The sequence below is a fragment of the Rhinoraja longicauda genome, chromosome 8 (assembly GCF_053455715.1).
Source record: "Rhinoraja longicauda isolate Sanriku21f chromosome 8, sRhiLon1.1, whole genome shotgun sequence".
In the NCBI taxonomy this organism is placed as follows: domain Eukaryota; kingdom Metazoa; phylum Chordata; class Chondrichthyes; order Rajiformes; family Arhynchobatidae; genus Rhinoraja; species Rhinoraja longicauda.
The window spans coordinates 35801468-35827193 of record NC_135960.1 but is presented as its reverse complement, the minus strand read 5'-3'; the positions used below and the strand labels follow the sequence as shown (position 1 = coordinate 35827193).

Genomic DNA, 25726 nt, shown 5'->3' with positions numbered 1-25726 from the left:
ACACAAAATGTTGGAGTAACTCTGCAGATCAGGTAGCATCCCTGGAGAATATGGATAGGTGATGTTTTAGGTTGGGACCTTTCTTCAGACTGACTGCAGGGGTAGATAAGTAGATGGGTAGAAGAGTGGAGGGACATGGATGTTGGTCATAGGTGGACATGCATGTAGGTCATAGGAGAACACAGGCAAGGAGGGGTTTGGCAGTCAAATGTTTGGACAAAGGCCAGTGATAAATACATACAAGGACTGTGTCCAAAAGATTAGAGGGTTGTGAACTGTGTAGGTTGAGAATTGACGAGGTGCAAATTGTTTAGGAAGGAAAATGGAGAGTGGAGAGATGGGTGCAAGGTCAGCCAGGGCCAAGGCTGGGGGGGGGGGGGGGGGGAGAGAGAAAGGGGGTGATGTTATGGGGGATAAAGAGGAGGAGGGGGCTGTTTTGGAGAATTCAATTTTCATACTGTGTAGGAATGAACTGCAGATGCTGGTTTAAATCGAAGGTAGACACAAAATGCTGGATTAACTCAGCGGGACAGGCAGCATTTCTGGAAAGAAGGAACGGGTGACGTTTCGGGTTGAGACCCTTCTTCAGTCTTTGTACCGCCCACTTCCCTGACATCAGTCTGAAGAAGGATCTCGACCCGAAATGTCACCTATTGCTCTCCAAAGATGCAGGTTTTCCCACTGAGTTACTCCAGCATTTTGTGTCTACCTTCAATTTTCATACTGTTGGGTTGTAACCTCCCCAAGTGAAATATGAGGTACTGTTCCTCCAGTTTGCTTGTGGCCTCACTCTGGCAGTGGAGAAAGCCCAGGACAGAAAGGTCAGTATGGGAATGGGAAAGAGTGAAAATGGTTAGCAACTGGGAGTTCCCGCAGGCCTTGGTGGACCGAGCGCAGGTGTTAGATGAAACGGGGAAAGTACCTGGGGTGGAGGTTGTTTGGTGGGAAGGGATGAGTGAACTAAGGCATTGCAGAGGGAGTGGTCTCTGCAGAAGGCAGAAAGGGGTGGACATGGGTAGATGTGACAGCTGGTGGGATCATGTTGGAGGTGCCGGAAATGTCAGAGGATGATGTGCTGGATGTGGGGGTTGGTGGGGTAAAAGGTAAGGACCAGGGAAAACCTATCTTTTTTGGTTCTGGGGAGAGGAGGAACGAGAGCAGGGCCACGGGGCACAGAGAAGACATAGGTGAGAGAACTATCTGTGATAGAAGGTGGGAAACCATGTTTACTACAGAAAGAGGGATTCACTAATGCCCCTCAGAGAAGGAAATCTGACACCCTCACCTGTCCTGACCTATAAGTGATGTGTGGGGCAACCTGTTTGTCACAGAGGGCTATGAGTGTCTGGAATGTGCTGCCAGGGTTGGTGGTTGGGGCAGATACAATAGTTGCATTTAAGAGGCTTTTGGAAAGGCATACATGAGGGATATATGCCTCATATATCTTGGCATCATGTTCGGCAAAAACATTGTGAGCCAAAGGGCCTGTTCTTGTGCTGTACCTTTCTATGTTCTTAATTGGGGGTGCACTACTTATGCTGGCTTTTCAATAAAACAAATGATAGCACTTTTGTAGCAGGTGACTTTAAAACACAAGGCTACGCAACTGCAACTTCTTCAGCCAGATGTGTTGAATGATTCAACTTGGCCTCCTCTGTCAGGCACACTGAAGATCTCAATCATTAGACAATTTAATCCACTCCATGCCATAGCCAATGACTCAACCCAGTAAATTAAATTGAAATTGAAGCCATTGTGAATCAGAGAGAAATTTCCCTGCTGGCTGATATCATACCATACATAAGGTGGTTGTTGAGACGTGGTTATTTTTCTTAATCTCAGAGCATAATGTTGGTTTCTAAGTCTGTGCATCTGAGAGTGATAGAATATTGAATACACTGCTGCATAGGCCTCACCATCTTCAGTGCTTTATCAATGACCTTCCCTCTATCATTAGGAAGGAAGTAGGAATGCATTGCCTTTAATTTCATCTGCAATTCATCCAGTCAATAAACTAGTCTGTGCATGTAATCAACAAGTCCTGGATAAGATTTGCACTTGGACTGATAAGTAGCAGGCTGGACCTTATCAAGGAAGCGTGCACCTGCACTCCTAGATCCCTCTGCTCCACAACACTCCCCAGAGCCCCACTGTGTAGGTCCTGCCCATGTTAGACTTCCCAAAATGCAACACCTCACACTTCTCTGTATTATGCAACACATCATATCTCTCTGTCCTGTGTTCTCTGTAATAGACAGCATAATAAACAAAAAAAGATGTTCAATTAAAAAAAAAAATACAATATAGTACAAAACAACACAAAATTCCAAAGTTCCTAGTGTAACCAAGGAAGTTCATAGTTGGTGTTTGTAGTGTTCAATAGCCTGATGGTTGTTGGGCATAAGCTGTTCCTAAACCTGGAGGTCAAGGTTTTCAGACTCCTATACCTACGTCCCGATGGCAGGAGTGAAATTAGAGTCTGGCCAGGTCTTGATGGCAGGAGTGAAAAGAGCATGGCCAGGGTGGTGTGGGTCCTTAATGATGCTGGTTGCCTTTTTGAGGCATACCTCCTATAGATCCGTTCAATGGTGGGAAGGTCAGTACCCATGATGGCTGGGCAGTGTCCAGCGCTTTTTGTAATCTCCTTCGTTTCTGGGTTTTTGAATTGCCGAGCCAGGCCGTGCTGCAACCAGTCAGTTTCAGTTATGAGCATAGACGGGAGAGGATAGGTCTGGTTTCCGTGGAGCAGAAAAGGTTAGTTTAAGAGGGGACATGATTGAGGTGTACAAAATTATAGGAGGTATATAGAGGGTAGACTGCAGGAAGATGATTCCCATATCAGAGATAGATAAAACTCGAGGACATAGATTTAGGGTAAGGAGTAAGAGATTTAGAGGGAATCTGCGGGAGGTTTTTTCACCCAGTGGCAAGTGCCTAAAATATGCTACTTGAGAAAGTGGTGAACGCAGAGATTCTGACTGCATTTAAGAAATGTCTAGATGAGTATTTGAATCACCCAGGCATAGAAGACTGTGGCTCAAGTGCTGGAAGATGGGATTAATAGAGATGGGTGCCAGATGGATGCATGGATGTTGGGCGTCAAATGACCTATTTCCATGCAATATGGCTCTATGAGCTATTTCTTCTCATCCAGTTTTACTGAACTGTTGACAATCATTGGATACTTAGGCGGCACAACAGCAGACAATGCAAGTACACTACTTGCTGTCCCAACCAGCTGTAAAATTTGACAAAATTGGCAATTAATAGAGGACGCATTGGCCTTAGCTTAATTGGATTAGACAGTAGAGGTCAAATTGGCCCCTACCCTTTCCTGTAATTCCTGTTAGGAAATATAGAAATAATTGGATACAGGACAGTGGTAGACCAAAACTACTCAGGCTTGGACTGGTAAAATAGCCATCTAGATATCCTTGAACACATCAGCAGTGCAGAAAAAGAGGAGCAAACTTGAGGGAAAGATATATTTTTTTAAGTTGGTGACTTACCTTTACTGATAACTCCAAGAGACAGTATCTCCCCTGGTGGTGAATCAAAATACCAGTACTGCAAGACTTTGTATATTGCAATGGCCAAGGAAAAACCTATGGGGCGTTTTACTATCTGCTGAAGTGTTATTCGGTGAGAATGTACTGCTTCCTGGAACTCGGTCTCTATCCAATTACTGTAAAGTAAAAGTTGAGGCAAAAATAATACATGGCACTGGTGTAAAAATTTCCCAATAATTATATCTAACTTTTGAGGCCAATTGGCAAATCACATGCATTAACATAGTTATATAAGAACTTTAACAAGATTTATAGATTATTGTGCTTTATATGGGGGCAATATGACATAGTGAATGTTTGCAGAGATCATCAAATCAATGAATTACGCAACATACCAAATACATTCCAGACCTGCCAACACGTAAAACAGATTCACCTCTTTGACCCCCTCAAGAATCCTTCTGCCACTACTTTGTACACCAGTGCAAGCCTGCCAGTGGAGGGGTTTTGTCCTATTTGCCAGAATTTCTGATGAAAAGTCCACAACCTGACACATTAAGATTTTTCTCTCCACAGCTGCTAACTTCCCTGCTGAGTATCTTCATTTTTCAGTTATAAACCAAAACTCTAATTTTGAACAACTCAATTAATTATCTGCTGAAGAGAACAATCCCAGTTTTTATGTCACTCAATGTATTTGGAATCCCTCATCCTAAGGCTGTATGGGAGAAGAAAAAATAAAGGAGCCTTACTTGATGGTAAAGGATGTAAAAACTGAAGCAGATTTTGAGAAAAATATGTTAAGAGGTATGATGTCTGAAAATTCTTCTTTCCAATGTGGCGAGATCTAGGCCACACTGAAGATACAGACTTGTGCATAGAAATAAGAATGGTTTCAGAAACATTTCTCGACACTACACAGCAGGATTCAAAGAGCTAATGCACTGGTTGACAACAGACCAATAGATATATCGGGTGACTTGAATTAAAACTTGCAGCTGGCAAAATATATCTAAATTACAACACATACCTTTTTTGTCAGTTCTCAATGGAAGGCACAAACAGCATAGTTAAAACAGTTACAACTGTGCCAATACAAGGAAGAGGGAAATGTAAAACAATTGCTCGAGAAAAACGAATTGAAATACAGTTTAACAAACCCCCCGTGATCTAACAGCCTGAATGCTAGGGATCTATGCGAAATAACAGAGATATGAACTGCTTTGGTTTTGAATTTTCAAAATTTTCTAAATACCAGATAGAACCCAGCAGATAGGATTATCACAAATTCAACTTTACAAATTGAGAAAGGACAGATAAAGGTGCACAGATTAACTTAAATCTCTTGTGAAAATTGGAGCTAATTTCATTCAAAAATAATAATTATTGCACAGAGTTTTCATGGTTTATTAAATCAGAATCTTAGAATCACAGAGTAATATAGCACAGAAACAGAGCCTTCAGCATACCATGTTCATGCCAACCATTAAGCATCCCCATTAATACTAGTCCTATTTCCCAACATTTTATCCATTGCCTTGATATTTTCAAGTGCTAACCTAGTATATTTATTTGAGTTCAATGAGGATATTACTAAAAAGATGAACAAATGGGAATCAGTGCATTTAGCCAAAGAAAAATGATAAGGAGCCATGTAAAAATGTACTTCTCATGATAAGAGTTCATGACGTACTCCAAAGACGTACAGGTATGTAGGTTAATTGGCTGGGTAAAATGTAAAAATTGTCCCTAGTGGGTGTAGGATAGTGTTAATGTACGGGGATCGCTGGGCGGCACGGACTTGGTGGGCCGAAAAGGCCTGTTTCCGGCTGTATATATATGATATGATATGATATGATATTTAGGGTAATGTATTAGAATGGAGAATCAGTTAACTGACTAAAAGAGTAAGTAAAATGGATCACTTTAAGTTGAGAAGATGTATTTAGTGGGATGGCATATGGATCCAAGTTTGCTAATGTTACAAAGTCGGGTGGGATGTTTCCCATGGTGGACACTGCCAAGATAAAGAAATACTTCTTCAGAACTATTTCTAATTTGAGTTAAGATTATTAATATTTAGAATTCTCCACCCAGACAGATGGATATTAAGTAATTAAATATATTCAAATCTAAGATGTTTTGTGGATTGCATGGGAATCAGGGTTTATGGGAATAGTCAGTAAAATGAAATTTAGGCCAGCCAAGATGATCTAATCGTATGCTGAAGTAAGTCTAAGTGGCTGTATATCCTAGCCTTCCTTCTATTCCACATATTCTTCTGCTGTCTAAGAGAAAATAGAACACATGATTAAGATTTAAATTAATTTAAAAATCATTAAATCATTGTTGTACAATCCTAAATTCCAGAAGTACTGCCACAATTTTATCTAGTAGTTCAACAGAAAAGATTCAGAGCAGATCTATTCTCCATCAAGAATCTTTCCTTACCTATCTTTGATTATCTCCATTACAGAGTGTGAAAAATCAGCTGGACCCCAGACTGCGCTTTCGTATCGATGAACACGTGCTCTGTGCAGGTCAATGTAAGTAGTTCTGCCAATGTTTCCCCAAACAATTACACTTTTCACATCTATAGAACCAGAAGGTTGTTGGGGGATGGTGGGAATGGAGGATAAAAAATATATTAATTATGTTCATAAACGAACACTTTGACTATATATATATATATATTATCAGAATTGAATCTATCAATATATTACTAAAACTCTTGGTTTGTGTGTATATTTTTATATGTTTATGTGTTTATGTGTGTAGGGAGTGGGGGAGAGGAGAGGGGAGGGGAGGGGAGGGAGGGAGGGATGAGGGGAGGGATGAAGGGGATGGAGGGGTCTGGAGGAGGTCGGGGTGGAGGGAGAGGAGGGGGAAGGGGGTAGGGAGTGGGGGGAGAGGGGAAGGGGATGGGTTGGGAGAGGATGGGGGAGGGGTAGAAACATAGAAAATAGGTGCAGGAGTAGGCCATTCGGCCCTTCGAGCCTGCACCGCCATTCAATATGATCATGGCTGATCATCCAGCTCAGTAGCCTGTACCTGCCTTCTCTCCTTACCCCCTGATCCCTTTAGCAAATGGGATGGGAGGGAGGAGGGGGTAGGAGGGGGTAGGAGGGGAGAGGGGGAGGCGAAGGGGGGAATGGGGAGGGGGTGAAGGGGATGGAGGGGTGGGGAGAGGGGAGAGGGAAAGGGGAGGGAGGGGTGAAGGGGATGGGGAGGGGGAAGGAGAGGGGGAAGGGGAGGGGAGGAGGGAGTGCTGCACCAATGCAGGAGAGGTTTGGACCCAACGGGTCCACTTGATCTAGTTTAAAGATAAAACTCAAAGGTATGGGCAGCACAGTGGCAAAGCGGTAGAGTTGCTGCCTTACAGTGCCAGAAATCTGGGATCAATCCTGACGCTTGTCTGTATGGAGTTTGTACGTTCTCCCTGTGACTTGCGTAGGTTTCTCAGGGATCTCCAGTTTCCTCCCACACTCCAAAGACGTACTGGTTTGAAGGCTAATTGGCTTGAATAATTGTAAAATGTCCCTCGTGTGTGTAGGATAGCGTTGGATCTCTGGTCGGTGCGGGCTCGGTGGGCCAAAGGGTCTATTTCTGCGCTGTATCTCTAAACTAAATTAAGAAATACCAATTAAATAATTATACTAATCTTAAAGCGGCTGATGTTCTAATTTATCAGTACCAAAATTATTGGGCATTTTGAAACAGGAGTTATTTGTAACTTCTTAAAAAACGAAGCAGTCCTTGCCTCCATGCAGTAAGTGTTAGATAAGCATGGTCTGAGAAGTGCAAGTGCCACACAAGTGCCAGCAATGACCATTTACAAAAAGAAAATAACTAACTTGACATTCAGTGACATTATCACTGCACAGTATTGAGGATCGCCATTGATAAGAAATGCAACTGGACTAACTACATGAATAACATGTCTAACAGAGCAGGGGAGGAGCTAGGTAGATATCATGTGGCAAATGACTCATCACATATACAAGACCTTTTCCAAAAGTACCGCTCCAAAGGCACATAGGAAGCTCAGTACCCTCTAGGACAATACAGCCTACATTTTTTTGCATTCTATCAATCACCCAAAGCCTTCCCTCCCTTTACCAACTTCTTACCATATCATCAGTTGTTTGCATTTTGATTAGCATTTATTTTCTACGTTTGTCTCATTAAAACCCTCAATCACTTTGTGCCAGCATCTGTTTCATATTTGATCTCTCCCACATTTCACCCTGTAACAGACTTTCCCATTTAATTTTCTCTTCCCTTACCCCCTTTCTATGCATCTTAAAACATTCATTTCCAAACAACATGAAAGAGGGCTGAGCCAGGCTTCACCAGACCTTAAGTCTTTTATGGACACATCAACTCAGCTGTTGCATTTATCTGCTGCATCCATTGCTTTGCCCTCCACCACACTGCCCTTCTGCGAGGTGGAGTGGTATGAGTGGTGAAGGCCTCAGATAGCAGAACCTGATACCTTGTTTTACAGAATGGCCTCATTGGCATTTTCAATGTATTTAAAATAGTTTAAATAATTAAAAAAATTAACTGTTTTAAAATATTCAAAATTTAATTGAGTTCAAAATGTAAATATATATATAACTGTAAATATTCATAGTTAAAGAAGGAAAAATAAGCTCTTATGTCAACAATTCTATTCAAATGAATGGAGACATTGATTGATAACTGAGATGCGACCTGGAACTATCACTGGATTCAGAGAGGAGTGCATCGACAGAATGGGTCCAGATGTGTTGGTTTCTGATCTCCAGCACATTCTTCACTCTTGAACTACAGTGCACGGACTCAGAGGTCATGGACAGTGGGATTGTTGAGAAAAATGTAGGCTATTTAGAAGTTTCAATGGGAATCAGGCACTTCCTGGAGCAAGGGTTCTGCTCCTGTGCGTAAGCCAATTTCCCCGCAAGTCATAAATGTTGGTTTTCTGTAATAACTCATATCGTATTGCTCTACATATACTTACTATGATTCTTTCAGTTCATGAATAATCACCCTAATGATTCCCATAAATAAACTAATGGAATATATATTGTCTCCAGATATCAATAAATACCATGAAATACTTGTGTGGGAAATTAACAGCAGATGTTGGTACAAATCGAAGGTATCACAAAATGCTGGAGTAACTCAGCAGGTCAGGCAGCATCTTGGAAAGAAGGAATGGGTGACATTTCGGGTCGAGACCCTTCTTCAGACTGAAATACTTTATTATTATTAGTCTTGAAAAATGCTTTAAAAACATAAGGGAGAATTTGAATGGTCGGGTCGTTGGTAACTCTATTGAGTGAGTGAATGGGCATGAACAGGGCAAATTAAATAGAATGGTGAAAAATGTAAAGTTATCCACTTTGGTACACAAAAGTAAAAGGTAGAATATATTTTTAAATGGTGTGAGATTGGTTAATGTTGACCCAAGGGGGCAAGGAGCCAAATACACAAACCACTGAAAGCCAACAATGTGGGTCTCTTTACTTAATAAAAGGATATGTTTGCCTTGGAGGGAGTGCAGTGAAGATTCATCAGGCTGGTTCCTGAAATAGTGGATATGTCATATATAGAGATTAAGCAGTCTCAGCCTGCATTCACTCTAGTTTAGAAGAATGAGCAAAGATCAGTTTACTTTTTCTGATTGGACGGTTGAGATTTGAAATTCTTGCGGATAACTGTAAATAAAGTTTCACTCACTGTACTCTGTGGTGCACCGCATTTGAATATATATCACTGCGATTACTTCCTAACTGAACCAATCCACAACAGTGAATATCCTGCCCAATGGCAAAAACAATGTTAAAACTAGTTCAATCAGATAAAACTGTGTTTGACCCTGCAACTGTCAGCTGGATAATCTAAATTTAGGACTTACTCAATACAGATTTAAAATTAAGTGTCCAGTTTCATTGTTGGAAGCATTTTGGAAATGCTGAGCATGTCACACAGCATCCATGCAGAGAGCAGGTCATTAATTATTAACACACAGAATAACAGCGTGTGGCAGCGTGTTCCATGCATTGTGTACTAATGAGGGCTAGGAATGTGTTATGTTAGGAATTGAGAGCTTACGACAGAGAGTTTGTCATTTAGGTTCAGACAGTGCAAAAAAGGTTATATGGAGAATGTTGTAGAGAACGCTTTATCCTATCAGAATGACTCATTTAACCTTCCATCCTTTCTTGAACAATTGTTTAAGAAAGGATGGAAGGGTAAATGAGATTCTCATTTAGCATATGATCAATCAGCATACATCCTCCGTTTGGCTGAATCTGTTGTTACATTTAAGAACCTTCCCTATAACTATTCATTAAAAAAAAAAAAAATAGCCATGGGGACCAGCTGCTAATTGGATCTGGAAATTTTTGGCATCCTGCATAACTTCACATATTCCATTTTGAATTATTTCCTTACTTTTTTACTTATCAATCTATTTCTTGGAAATGATGATCAATACTGTGATCCCTATATGTCCTGGAGATATCTTAATTGGACATCCGCCTTCTTTCTGTATGGATTCTAGTCTATCAGTTCAGTTTCTCCATCTCAGTTGCATGATGCCATCATCATCATCATCATTACCATTACTCTGTGCTTCAAATATACCTGCCACTTTCTTCAATTAAGGAAGCCCATGACCCCTTTCATCAATCTCATACCGGAAACATCTGCCCAAATCAGTTGCCAATTATAATATGACTATTGGTAATCTGCTCAGGCCTTCTTATCCCCTTCTGTGGCACATCCCATAGTCTGCAAATCCCTGATCTTTTCAAAAATTGTCTACTTTCTATTTTAACCTCCAATGATCAAGCCTCTACATATTTCAGTTTGAAATGACTGCCCCCACCCCTCCAACCCCACTCTTCTCGCTTGGTGCCCTACATTCTTCTCAACTTAAAAATATATAGATTCCCACCTATCATTGTATCATCAGTAAAGTTGTACATAATGTATCCTTTGTTTGTGCCATTAATATAGAATTGAAATAATAGTAGCCCCAACAATGAGTTAACCTACTCCTTCAGAACCAGTCCTTAGCTGGGGGGGAGGAGGGGAGGTGTTGAAGATGACTTAGTTTCACTGCAGTTCTGTGGGTTAGTCTTAGTCAAGTTTATTTGTCACATACATATACAAGATGTGCAGTGAAATGAAAGTGGCAACGCCTGCGGATTGTGCTAAACTACAAAACAGAATAGAAAAAAAAAAATTAACACAAAAATAAATTAATACAGTAAATTAAATTTGTCCCTGGTGATATGAAAGTTAACAGTCCTGATGGCCTGTGGGAAGAAACTCCGTCTCATCCTCTCTGTTTTCACAGCGTGACAGCAGAGGTATTTGCCTGACCGTAGCAGCTGGAACAATCTGTTGCTGGGGTGGTAGGGGTCCCCCATAATGTTGCTGGCTCTGGATCTGCACCTCCTGATGTATAGGTCCTGCAGGGGGGCGAGTGTAGTTCCCATAGTGCGTTCAGCCGAACGCACTACTCTCTGCAGAGCCTTCCTGTCCTGGGCAGAACTGTTCCCAAACCAGATTGTGATGTTCCCGGACAAGATGCTTTCTCCAGCCCCAGAGTAGAAGCACTGAAGGATCCTCAGATAGACTCTAAATTTCCTCAACTGTCTGAGTTGGTAAAGGCCATTGTTATTGGAGATCAGGCCCACCACCACAGTGTCATCAGCAAACTTGATGATGGAGTTGGAGCTGAACCTTGCCACACAGTCATGCGTGTACAGAGAGTACAGTAGGGGGTACGATGATGGATCTTTTGAAGCATGCAGGGACCACGGACTTGGCCAAGGAGAGGTTGAATATTGTGGTGAGCACTGGAGCAAGCTGAGTGGCACAAGACTTTAGTGCTCGCCCAGATATACTATCTGGGCCTACAGCTTTCCTCGTGTTCACACGCGTCAGAGCCCTCCTCACATCGTGCTTGGACACCGAGAATGTGTGCACATCCCCAGCGGTGAATCTCCCTCCAGCCTCGCTAGTGAGCATGCTGGTGGTGTTGTTTTTAAGACAGCGAGCTTGGGGTAATGTTGCCCGTCTCAAACCGTGCCTAGAAGGAGTTCAAGTCATCAACTAGGGAGGTGCCGGCACTGCCGGTTGAGGGGGGGCTGCACCGGTAGCTAGTTATAGTCCGTAGCCCCTGCCAAAGGTGTCTGGTGTCCTGCTGCTCCATCTGCGACTCCATCCTGTCCCTGTACCTCCTTTTTGCGTCCTTCACCATCCTTCGCAGTCGGTAGGACTCTACCTTGTAGTCGTCCATATTGCCAGATGCCAGGCCGGAGTTGTAAGCAGCGGTGCGAGCATTCAAGGCAACGCAAATAGACCTGTCCACCCAGGGTTTTTGATTAGGAAAGATACTAACCCTTACCGTGGGGACGATGTTATCGGCTATTGTTGCAATGAAGTCCTTAACCGCTTCCGCAAACTCATTGACGTCTCTGGCACTTGCTTGGAACATATTCCAATCGACATCGCTCAGTGCATCTTGCAGCATGGCCTCTGAATGGTCAGACCACCGCTTTACGTCCCTCGTCACCGCCGTTTCCCGTAATTTCCGTTGTTTATACTCCGGCAGCAAGAAAATGGCAGCGTGGTCAGATTTTCCAAAAGGAGGGAGAGGAACGGCCTTATAGCCTTTCCTGAATGGCGTGTAGCAGTGGTCCAAAGTTCTTTCCCCCCTGGTGACACACGTGATGTGTTGGCAGAAGTTAGGCATGACCTTTTTGAGGTTTGCCCTATTAAAATCTCCAGCCACCACCACCACAGCCGCGTCAGGGTTCTTATTTTGATGTCGACACAACACATCGTGTAGAGCCGATAGTGCCATGTCGGTGTCCGCATGCGGTGGAATATAGCTGAACTCCCGGGGAAGGTAAAATGGACGGCATGAGATAGTCAGATGTTCCAGGTCCGGCGAGTAGGGACGAGAAAGCGTCTTAATATTCCTAGGGTTGCACCAGTTATTGTTGGTCATGAAGCAAACTCCTGCACCCTTGGATTTCCCGGATTCTTCCATTCTGTCCACACGGAAAACAGTGAAGGACTCGGTTGGGCAGATCACCTGATTCGGCACCAGCCATGTCTCGGCCAGACAGAAGATGTTGCAGTCTCTTATGTCCCGCTGGTGATCCAGCTTGTTCTCCAGGGATTGGACGTTCACCAGAAGGATGCTGGGCAGAGGTGGACGGAAGGCTTGGGCTCTCAGCGTATTCCGAATCCCCCCCCCCCCCCCCGCCTTTTCGATATTTTCTCCGACTTTTTCTCGGAGCCGCGCTCTCATTGTTGTTGCCGCGGCGCGCTCTTTTGATCTCCGTCGGCCAAGCTGGATCGGTGAGTACAGTGTCTAATAAATCTTCGGTTACGCTAAGGTTTCGTTTTACGAGAGTTTTCCGGTCGTACGTTATTAGTGCAAGTGTGTTAGTACTTAAAAATAATTTAAAAAAGAATATACAAGTTAAAAAAACGGACAATCTCCGCGGACCTACCACGACGGGGACTCGACTCAGCCGCGCCATCGTAGTTGTAAGGTTACTTGTGGATTATTTTTACTCTAGCCAGTGGCCTTTTGGAGAAATGACCAATCCACGACACATATTAATTGACATTGACAATGTTTTGGTCCAAAATCAAGAAAGTCCACACCAAGAGAGCACAGACTTTCGCACAAATACCTACTGGCTTTTTCCATGCTGCATCTCAAAAAATAAGGCAAAAAAAAAATCTTGTTTGTAACTATCAAGACCAATGAGGGAGTGTATGGAAACAGGCAGTTCAGTCTACAGAGTCCATGCTTCTTCACACGTGTCTATGCTATCCCACTTCCTTATCCACTCCTTATAACTAGGGGACAATTTACTGAGGCCAACCAACCTACAAACCTGCACGTCTTTGGGGGAGAAAACCAGGCCGCCCAGAGAAAACCCACACGGTCACAGGGAGAACGTGCAAGCTCCACATAACACCCGGGGGTTACAATCAAACTCATGTGTCTGGCGTTATGAGGCAGCAGCTCTACCAGTTGCGCCACTATGCAATCCTAATTTACATGAGCATATTTTTAATGAAATAATGAATTCCTAAACTGGTATTTAACATTTGCTTTGGAAGATAATTATTGATAGGAGAGACATATGGAAAATAGGATGAGATTACAGGACTAGGATTTCTTTCATTAATTTCATTAAATACTGGCATTAGAATTGTCAAGTTATAGCAAGTTGCTCATATCACAAACTGGAACTTACAATGGTTTTGTGGAAATTTTCAGGTGTTTTAATGGAACATTGGGCTTAACACTGTGACACAAGTACTCAATAATAAAAACGTTTCCAAATCTTTATGTAAAGGAAGGATGACAATAGACAATAGACAATAGGTGCAGGAGTAGACCATTCGGCCCTTCGAGCCTGCACCACCATTCAATGTGATCATGGCTGATCATTCTCAATCAGTACCCCGTTCCTGCCTTAAGAAATGTGAAATTGCTCATAATTTACATGTTCCCGAATAATAGATGAACTGTGCTCAGTTTCATAAGAGGGATAAAATTAATATTTCAAGGAACTTAAACGCCATAGAGAAAGCAAGTGTTAGCCCCTCAAGTTATGAAATTTTGACTCAGAGGCAAGCATGACTACATGAGAAAAGAGAGGCTAAAAAAACAAGAGCAAAATGCACCCACCTTGTGTATTCACTTTTAATTTCTTAGCCAGTAGTGCCTTGGCCTCTCCCTCAAGTTGAGTTGGTAGTGCTATAATATTATCGCGTTCAATTGAAAATGCACCTTGCAGAAGATTAGTTATTTTCAAATTCAATACGTGATCACCAGCCACAATCACACGGACACCAGATTTTGCAAAAGTGTCAATCAGAGCCCCAATGTCTTGGTAAAGATTGACTATGTCTTTATAGGAGTCTTCAATTGGTTGATTTTTATCTGGTGCAATATCGTCAAGAATAATAATAATGTCGGCATCCATAAAAGCCTTTCTTAGGCTATTTTGCACTGATACATGATAAAGCAGTGGGCAGGCCATATCTTCAATCTCCATTTGCAAGCCATTTAACAATGACATGGAGCCTTCATTGTCCAACAGATTTAAGTTGATTAGCTGGGCCTCACCAAATAGCTCTCCACTTATCAAGATCGGAATCAGAATACTGCATGCAGTATTTAATGCTCTAAATTATGAAGCAAATTTATGTTAAGTATATACAAGTGACCCTTCGCTATCCATTGTTATTTTCACCTACAGATTTTATTAAGATATCTAGGGGACTCACATGCTTTTAACTTATCAGTACAGTTTGAATAGAACCAAATTCATTAGCATAAAATGAAATAACAATTATGTGTTTCAGAGGTTGGTTACCAAGCCTTTGAGAAATAATTCAATTTTCACTGGGAAAAAATAGTTCTTCATTGTGCTGTATATGTTTATTACAATTTCTGCTATATACAACTTGCATGATAGCTCAATGGCTAAAGATCACAATTTGGCGTAAAGCTGAACTAAATATTTCCCAAAATAGACACAAAATGTTGGAGTAACTCAGTGGGTTAGGCAACAACTATGGAGAAATTGGATAGATGACCTTTCGTATCGGGACCCTTCTTCAGACTGATTGTAGTAGGAAGAGTGGGGAAAGAAACTGGAAGCAAAGAAAAAAAAGACAAATCGGGCTGGCAATAGATGACCTCTGGCAAGGAGGCTGACTGTTGGCTAGAGATGGTGTGATCCCAAGAGGGATTCATAGTTGCAATCTGTGGAACTAGTTAACTGACTTTTAGTGCAGGAAGGGGGGGATGGGGAGGAGGGGGAGGGGTGGAGGGGATGGGGGGAGGGAGGGGTTTGTGAGATTTAACTAAAATTGGAAAATTCAATGTTCATACATTGAAAATTCAATGTTGTAAGTGAAATATGAGGTGCTGTTCCTCCAATTTATGCATGGCCTCACACTGGCAATGGAGGAGGCCCAGGACAGAAAGTGTGGGCCTGGAGAATGATAAGGTTGGAGGCTGTGGAGGGGAGATTGCCAGAGATGATGAAATCAGAGACAGTCTAGGAGATAATGGCCTGCTGCTTGTCAAAGGGTGGGTATGAGGAGGTGTCTGAGAGCTGGTGCCTAGCCTCAGTACAGTAGACATCAGCCCACCAGACAACAATGGCATCTCCTTTGTCTGCAGGTTTAATAACAGTGTCAGGATTGTTGCAAAGTGAGCGGAGGGCTGTCTGTTCAGAGGGGGTGAGACTGGAGTGGGTAAGGAGCGCAGAAAAGTCAAGATGGTTGATGTCTCGCTATCAGTTAGAAATAAAAAGGTCCAGAGAGGGTAGAAGGCCAGCAGGAACAGTCCAAGAGGAGGAGGTATATTGGAGATGGAGAAGGGGTCATCACTGGGCGGTGATGACTCCTTCCCATAGAAAAAGGCCCGGAGACGGGGTGACAAAAAAAGAGCTCTGCATCCTGGCGAGCCTGGAACCCGCTGAGGTGGAGGCAGAGGGGTACAAAGGTAAGGCCTCTATTGAGGACTGACCATTCCATATCAGAAAGAGAGGGGACATTAATTGCGCAAAAGAACAATTCAATATGTGATTTTAATTAATTTCTGAACTATGATTGTTATGGTAAGTTCCAAGATACATACAACATAGTGGAACTGCAAGGCAAAAGCACTGAATATTATACAAAATGTGCAACAATCAACAAGCCGTGACAATTATGAGGAAGAAAGTACTATGAAGCAGGCTAATATAAATAAAGAACTAGTACAACTATGAGATAAAAATCAATCCATCCTTACCCACTAATCCAGACTGACATTGGTTTTATCTGACGTTTTTTCACTGACAATTCGTCTTGCTCCATTATGCTAGTCTTGAAGTTCTCCTTTGCAGTTTTGATCATAGTATCAGTTTCCATATCAGAAATATATCCATAATACCCCTAAATTAAAACAGGTAGGAAAGTGCAGCAATTTGTTTAATCAGGCTTTGTTGTAAGAAAATTGAATCTTATTTTTCACCTAGTAGTTTGTTGTTCCTACTAACACTATTTATTTTTGGACCATGACAAAATGGCGGCGCTGCCATAGCAGCTGCGGCTTACCTGCGGTCCATTTGTCTTTGTGTTTTTGTTGTTTTTTTGTCTTAATTGTAGTTGTGATGTCGTGTTTTTGTGTTTGTGTACTATGTGTGTATGTAGGGGGGAGGGGGGGAACTGTAAAATTGTAAATAGGTGTCCCTTCCGAACGGAGACCCGACCTTTGTTTTCTGGGCCGTGTCTCCGTTCCTGCTGCGGCCTACCATCGGCCCAACTCCTGGAGCTGTCCGCCTCCAGGGCTCCGGTTTGCAGAGCCCGCGGACCGGACTTACCATCACCGGAGCCGGCCGTCTTCGGAGGCTGCGGGAGCAGCTGCGACTCGCCTTAGGCTTGGGCCGCGTGAATGCCGACATCGGGAGCTCCGGCAGCGGCAGCGTGTTCGCCCGCCCCGGATCGCGGGGATTGGGTCGCGGACATTTCACCGTCCGGCGCGGCCTAAGATAGGCCGCGGGATATTTCTCTGCTGGGCGGGGGCTTCAATGTCGGGAGCCACGACCGCCCCGACGTGCAGCAACAGCGGCAGCAGGTTCGCCCGCCCCGGATCGGACTTATCATCGGCGGAGCCGGCCGTCTTCGGAGGCTGCGGGAGCGGCTGCGACTCGCCTTAGGCTTGGCCCGCTGCGGACCGTCCGGCGCGGCCTGCAACCACAACAACCTGACCGTGGGAGAGGACGACAGGAGAAGGGAAAAGACATTGTGGCCTTCCATCACAGTGAGGAGAGGACTGGAGGAGACTCACTGTGATGGATGTTTTCTTGATGGATGTTTCTTTTGTGTGTTTTGGGGGTTGTGTAATTTTAATGCCTATTTTGATGCTTTTGTTGTTGGACTGTGGGTGACTGAATTTCGTCCAATTTGGATGACAATAAAGCTATCTTGAATCTTGAATTCTGCTGATTTGTTCTCGTCATATTCATTGTTGAATTTATCATTACTGTGTATATATTTACTCTATGAGCTTCACGCAAGAAAGGAATATCTTGCACCTTGGTGTATATGATAGTATACTAATATGTTAAAATAATAATTCTGCATATTGCCCAGTCTGCCCTCCACATCTTTGGTTCATTCCAGTATTTTAATGAAGCCCATTAATGAGGCAAATGAAAATTCCAATTTACTTAAACTTTATTTAAGCTTTAAGCAACTCATTTCCGTAATACATATCTTCAAAGCGTCTGGAAATTATCGCTGATTCCGCAGGCCTCGCCCGCCCGAGAGTCCCACACATGCGCACACTTCATTCTCCCCTCCTATTTATAAGTTGAGACGGTTAGGGGGTTTAGTATGTCCTGATGACCGTCGCAGCACTGGAGAATCAGGAGATAATGGTGTTTCAATAGCTGGTGGTACATATATTGCTTGGTCATCAACTTCACTCATATTGTTATTTACATTTTCAATTTTAGAATTACTTATAGAAGTTTTCATAGGGGATGATGGGAGTGTTGAAGGAAGTTCTCGATTAATATTATCAAGGAGTGATGGAGAAGATGGACATGGTGCAAGGTCACGAAGTGAGACGGTTGACTGATGTCCATTCTGATACTTGATAGTTGCATAAGAAGGGTTAGCATCAGTCAGTTCAACTTCATCAACAAAGGGCTCATTCTTATTTGATCGGACATATCGACGAAGCAACACAGGCCCAGGGCTAGTCAACCATGGTGGCAGAGAAGTACCACTAGAAGAACGCAGTTTGAAGTTAAAGAACCGCTCATGTGGAGTAGTATTGGTAGCAGTTGACAGTAGAGATCTGATGGAGTGTAATGCATCTGGTAGAACACATTCCCACTGCCGATCTGGTATGTCGTTTGACTTTAAAGCCAGTTTCACTGCTTTCCAAATGATTCAATAAATCAAATTACTTTTTAACAACAATTAACTTAATAAACTTTAATAAATGTGCTCCCCCCCCGGCCGGGAGGTGCAACAAGGTGGCCGTCGCCACCGTTCGCGGCCGAACTGTAAGAGAGGTTTCGGGTCCACGGCTCGCTCTGGCAGCAGCATGGGGCCGAGGTGAGTGGCTCCCTCTCCCCTTCCCTGTCCCCCCTTGCCCGCCCACGGCCCCGGGGGACATTCCCCGGCAGGCAAGGGATCAACGGATTGTCATTGGGGGAGGGTTGTCGGGCCCGCAGGAGAGGTTTGCACCTAACGGGGACAGGGGTTGTCGCGCCCGCAGGATAGGTTTTCACGGAGGGTTGCCGGGCCCGCAGGAGAGATTAAAAAATCACATGTTAAACTTTAATACTTACGTAAGATGGTCGCAGATCACTTTTTAAACTTTAATACTTTCGTAAGATGGCCGCCGCATCTGCGCATGTGCAGTTCGGGAGCGTTGCCGTTCGGAGGGGGACGGGACCAGCACGAGTGACGGGAGTCCAGAACCAGGGGCCACAGTTTCAGAATAAGGGGTAGGCCATTTAGAACGGAGATGAGGAAAAATCTTTTCAGTCAGAGAGTTGTAAATCTGTGGAATTCTCTGCCTCAGAAGGCAGTGGAGACCAATTCTCTGAATGCATTCAAGAGAGAGCTAGATAGAGCTCTTAAGGATAGCGGAGTCTGGGGGTATGGGGAGAAGGCAGGAACGAGGTACTGATTGAGAATGATCAGCCATGATCATGTTGAATGGTGGTGCTGGCTCGAAGGGCCGAAATGCCTACTCCTGCACCTATTGCCTATTGAGTGGCGGCCATGAGGGGGGGGGGGGGGGGGGTGAGGAGAGCTCCCCCGCGGCTGGAGAGTTTTGGATCAGTTGGGGGAGAGTTGGTGGACCTGCAGGAGAGGTTTGTATCCAAAGGGGGTTGCCGCGCCCACAGGAGTGCCCACAGAAGAGATTTGGACCCAGCGGGTCCATGCCCGTCCAGTATTCTCTAAACATTTAAAAGTGAAAGGATGCTTTGATTTATATTTTCAAGATATTTGGGAAAAATTTGAGTGGAGCATAAAGAAGTTTTTCTCTGCTTGGAGAATCTGGCTCAAGAGCATAATCTAAAAATTAGAAACATCTAGTCAGGAATCTTGTTGGATATACGTCTATGAGCAGATATTTGGAACTCTTTAAGGAATGGCAATTGATCCTGGGTCAATAGTTATTTTTAAATCTGAGGGTGGATTTTTCTTAACCAAAAGTATAAATGGGGAGAGGGAAAAGGTGGGTCCGTTAATGAGACACATGTCAGCCATGATACTGAATGGTGAAATAAGCACTCGAACAAAAAAGCCTCATCCTGTTCCTATGTTCCTACTGATGAACATCATGCAACAAGTAAGAGAGAAGAAACCAAAGGCAGACGGAAAGATATAAATTTGAGGGAGCTTTTCGCAGTACAGGAGAATCAAAGAATGCACTGGTGACCCCTGCCGTTTAACCAAATAATGTGCTAAGTCACCACACATGTTTTTTTTTTTTTTTTTAATATTTTTATTAAAAGTACGGTAAATTACAATAATACAACAGATATATCTTAATACATTTTTTATACCGCTTCATTTTTTTGAGCTTTAAGAAAAAGATAGAAGTAAAGAAGTAGGGAAAGAAAGTGCGCAAGAGTCGTGAAGTGCAAGAGAGTGTTGGGAAAAGAAAGCCCCTTGGAAAAGAAGTAGAGAAGGAAGTAAAGTAAGAAAGTAGACCCTAGAAAAGAAAGAAAAAAAAAAAAAAAGGGGTAGAAACAATCGCTCTATTATAACATTAAACTCCGCAGGAAGGGGACTACCAACCAAGTCTGTTTTGTTGTTTTACCTCCCGTTACCAGGTCCTGATACCATTTATTTATTTATTTCTTTGTAAAATTACTATTGCACCTCATGCTTGTAATAGGTCCAAAAACGTAGACCACGTCTTTTGGAATTGGTCTGCTTTACCTGCTAAGAGGAATCTCATCTCTTCCAAATGTAGTGTTTCAAACATATTTGATATCCACATTTTTATTGTTGGTGTGGGCGCATTTTTCCAGAATTTCAGTATGAGCTTTTTTCCCATTATTAGCCCGTAATTAAATAAATTCTTCTGAAACACGTTTAATTCAGGGTTACCTTCCGATATTCCAAAAATGATCCATTCTGGTTTTGGTACCAGTTTTATTTTGATTAATTTTGAAAAAATATCAAATATTTCATACCAGAATTTTTGGATTTTTGTACAAAAAACAAAAGAATGCGCTATAGTAGCTTCTTGACACAGACATTTATCACAAATTGGTGAAACATTCGGGAAGATTTTATTTAATTTAGTTTTTGAATAATATAATCTATGTAATGTTTTGAATTGGATGAGCGTATGTCGTACGTTGATCGAACATTTATGCACCTGTAGTAAATGATTATCCCAACTCTCTTTTGAAATTTTTATAGCTAAATCTTGTTCCCAGTCTCTTCTAATTCCATCTGTTGTGGGTATTGCTATGTTTAAAATGATATTATATAAATACGATATTAGATTAGCTGATTCCGCCTTTGTCTTCATTGCTTCATCCAGTAAGTCGGAAGGCATATTATAATAATCTTTTGTATATTTTTTCAGATAATCACGAATTTGAAGATATTTAAAATATTGGTTATTTTTCAAATTATATTTCAGTTGTATTTGTTGAAATGATAGTAATTTTCCCAATTCATACAAATCTTCGAGCGATTTGATTCCCATTCTTTCCCATTGTATAAATGATTTGTCTATAATTGATGGTTTAAACGATGGATTATTGACTATTGGTATTAAAAGAGATAAGTTTCTTAATTTTAGATTCTGTTTTATTTGTTTCCATGTTCTAATTGTGCTATGTATAATTGGATTTTTATTATAATTTTTATTATTCAGATTTATTGGTGAGAGGATAGTCGCTCCTATATTACTCGGGGAGCAGTCCCCTTTTTCCATTAAGATCCAAGCCGCCTGATGGGCAGAATTGTCCAGCAGGTGAATCATATTTTTAATATTTACTGCCCAATTATAATACATAAAGTTAGGGAGCGCTAGACCCCCCAACTCTTTTCGTTTATTAAGGTGTGCTATTTGTATTCTATGGGATTTATAATCCCATATAAAATTTGTAATGTCTGAGTCCAATTTTTTGAAAAACCTTTTAGGGAGATATATAGGTATTGATTGAAATAGGTATAGGATTTGTGGTAAGAAAATCATTTTTATAGCATTTATTCTGCCTATTAAGGACATCGGAAGTGTTTTCCAGAATTTAATCAAATTATTTAATTTCTTAAGTAAGGGATTATAATTGGCTTTAAACATATCCTGGTAATTTCTAGTAATTTCAATTCCCAAATATTTGAATTTTTCTGTAGCTATTTTAAAAGGGAATTTCCGGAGGTGTGTTGAGTCTTTTGGATTTATCGACATAATTTCACTTTTGTTCCAATTTATTCTATATCCTGAAAAGGATCCAAAATCCTCAATTAAATTTAATATGTTTGGTATACTAATTTGTGGTTTTGTGATGTACAGTAGTACATCATCGGCATATAGGGATATTTTGTTATTCGTATATTTTGTGTTATAACCATAAATATCCGAGTGTGTTCTTATTTTTTCAGCAAGGGGTTCAATTACCAAAGCGAATAACAACGGTGATAATGAGCATCCTTGTCTATTGCCCCTTGATAGTTCAAATTTCGAGGATAATATATTATTCGTTAATATTCTAGCCGTAGGTTTGTTATATAATAATTTTATCCATGCGATAAAGTTCTCTCCCAATTGAAATTTTTGCAATACTTTAATCATATAATCCCATTCTACTTGATCAAACGCTTTTTCTGCATCCAGTGAGATGATAGATAACTCTTGGTCATGAGGTTTATGTGAGTGCATTATGTTAAGCAAACGTCTCAAATTATTGAATGAGTGTCTCTTAGATATAAATCCTGTTTGATCCTCATTTATTAGTCTACTAACGTACCTGCTTAGTCTACTGGCTAGTGTTTTCGCTATTATTTTTTGATCCGTATTTAACAAAGCAATAGCTCTATATGATCCTGGTTCTTCTATATTTTTATCTTTTTTAAGTATTAATATAATCGTTGATTCTGCTAGTGTTTCAGGTAAGCTTTGCTCTTTAAAAGCATATGTATACATTTTCTGTAATCGTGGAATAACTATGTCGTAAAATGCTTTATAAAATTCATTGCTGAATCCGTCTGGTCCTGGTGTTTTTCCATTCTTTAGTGTTTTTATTGTGTCTTCTATCTCCTTCGAAGTAATTTGTGCTCCCAGTTCCTCTTGTTCCCTCAGTGCTAATTGTGGTAGGTTACAATTATCTAGGAATTCTGAAATTTTATTATTGTCTATTAACGTTTTAGATGTGTATAGATTCTGGTAAAATTGAGCAAATCTTTTATTAATATCCTTGGGTAATGTTAATAATTCCCCTCTATCTGATTTAATCTTTAGTATTGCATTTTCTTTTTCCCGTTTTTTCAATTGGCGTGCTAGAAGTTTGTGGGGTTTGTCCCCAAATTCGAAGTGTTCTTGTTTTATAATTTGAAATAGTGTTATAACTTTCTCTGACAATAATTTATTTAGCTTGAATTTCAATAATAGGATTTTATTATGTTTATCCATAGTTGGATCTTTAGCATTATCTGTATCTAATTGTTTTATTTGTTCTTCTAAATGTCTTTGATCATTCTTATTCTTTTTATTTTGATAAGCTTGAAATGAAATAATGACTCCTCTAATAAATGCTTTGAAGGATTCCCATAATAACGTGGGGGATATATCTGGTGTATCATTTATCTCAAAAAATAGGTCCATCTGTTTTTTTAGATATATACTCCCTTGTGGGTCTTTTAAAATTTGCGAGTTAAACCTCCAAAATGATTTATTCATAGACATTCCTTCTAATTTTAAAACAAAAGTTAACGGAGAGTGGTCTGAGATCGCATTTATGTGGTATTTAGGGTTCATAGAATGCGGAATTAATTTTGTATCCACAAGAAAATAGTCTATCCGTGAGTATGTTTTATGCACCGTTGAATAAAACGAATAATCCCTTCCCGTCGGATTTGCAATCCTCCACACATCTGCTATATTTGTGTTTTCCATATATGTGTGTAAGAGTTCACTGGTTTTAGATTTCAGATTACCTTTTTTTTTTTGCATCGATTTATCTAGATAAGGGTCTAAAACACAGTTAAAATCTCCTCCAATTATAACATTTTGATAATTAAATTCTGCAATTATATTCAGAATTTTATTAAAAAACTGAGGGTTATCAAAATTAGGCGCATATATGTTTACCAGCGTAATTGGCGTATTATTGATCTCTCCTGCTACTATAAGGTATCTCCCTTCCTTATCTGATATAGTATTCTTTGATTTAAATGGAATTCCTTTACGAATAATGATTGCAGTGCCTCTAGATTTGGAAGTAAATGAAGAGTGAAATGTTTGGCCTATCCAATTCGCCCTCAGTCTCGTCTGATCTTGATGTCTAAGATGCGTTTCCTGTAAAAACGAAATGTCCGTGTTGTATGATTTCAACTGAGCTAGTATCTTGCCCCTTTTAATAGGTTCATTAATACCCCTTATATTCCAACTACATAGTCTGATTCCTCCCATTTTCTTTTGATTGTCGTCATACATTTTTACCAATTTTAATGACCTTATTTATTATGGTGCATCCATATCTCAGGACATTTATAGTTTTGGGGGCATTTATATTATAGACTTCCTTGGTAGTTCCCCTCCGCGATTGTCCTTGAAAGAAAAACACATAGATGTGACATAGTGTGATACAAAAAAAAAGTATATCAAATAAATTTACGGTGTCTAAGTTTAGGACACCGTAGTGAGTGGACCACTCGTCTGTGGTGTACGACATCAATATCGCTTCCGGCGTAGATGTTGTGAGGTTAGCCCCTCTGCCTTTATTACCTAAAACCTAGGGGGTCGGTTCCGTTTCCAAATCAGTTCTATTTCACCCAATTGCAGTATATATATATGTTTCATTCCGACTTATCAAATCTAATCATGTATTCAGTTACATATCTTCCTCACTCTTTATCTCTTAACTATTTATAATTGATTTTAGTATTGTTAAGAGTGAGCTGTACGCTGAAAGGGTTAACCGGATTCAGCCTCCTGGAATTGTGCCAGGTGCCTGAGTCTCCTCCCCTCTCGAGCTGCGGAACTTTTGTGATTACTGTTGATTACTGTTGTCTGCGTTATGAGGCAGGCAACACATTTTTAACAGTTCCAATTGCTATTTCTATATTAATATTGTTAATTATTAATTGTTATTAATTCTCTATATTTTGTAAAACTATATAAACCATATAATGTTTTTCGCTCTCAGCTCAGCTCAGCAAAACGTCCTTCCCATGTTATCAGTCTTGCCTCGTTTGAGCACAGAGAGTCCTTGAATTAGATTCCACAATGTTCAAGGGGAGATAATAATGTCTAGACACGTCTCATGGAAAGTCTGTTGCGTGTATTAATTTTTAAAGAATGGAGTTGTTCGCTTATTTCACTTTTCTTGTGATATTCTTGTTGGGGAAATAAGCAAGTTAATTTGTTCTTGACGTCTTGGTGATCTATCTTCAATTGTCGCTGCCTTGGCCACGATTTCTTGAGCGTATTTAAGAGATTCTACCGAATTAGTGAATGTTTTTGACATTCCCAGGAAAGTGATACGCATTCTGGCCGGATAATACACTCCAACTATGACACCCTTGACACCGTAAAGAACTTCTCTTGTCTGTGAGAACTTTCTTCTCTTTTGCACAATCTCGTAAGGGTAGTCCCGTAGGAGTTTAATAGAATCATTTCTGTAGATCATCTTCTCTCCGTATTTAATTTTTTTCATCAGCGCTTCCACTATTAGGATATCCCGAAATTTGACTATGATCTGTCGTGGGTATGCATGTTCTCCTTGAGATCTTGGTTTAAATCTGGGTAGTCGATGAGCTACTTCAATTACAGGTGCCTCAGGTAGATGTTTAATTAGGTTGGCAGTGAACTCACAAACATTGTCTCCCTCAGCCCCCTCTTTTACACCACGTATTCGTATATTTTGACGTCTTGCGCGGGCTTCTAGGTCAACACATTTATCAGAGACTTTTGT

General features: G+C 41.2%; 1 protein-coding gene across 2 annotated transcripts in view; it reads right to left on the bottom strand.

Moving 5' to 3' along the window:
- Positions 1-25726, bottom strand: part of LOC144595850 (putative malate dehydrogenase 1B) — a 123276-nt gene that overhangs the window by 11790 nt on the left and 85760 nt on the right. For both annotated transcript variants that reach the window (XM_078403644.1, XM_078403643.1), the window contains 4 exons: positions 16351-16493; positions 14230-14729; positions 5961-6102; positions 3510-3685 (listed from right to left, as the gene is read on the bottom strand). In XM_078403644.1, the coding sequence (XP_078259770.1) occupies positions 3510-3685; positions 5961-6102; positions 14230-14729; positions 16351-16493 (961 nt within the window). The remainder of the gene's footprint in view (positions 1-3509; positions 3686-5960; positions 6103-14229; positions 14730-16350; positions 16494-25726) is intronic.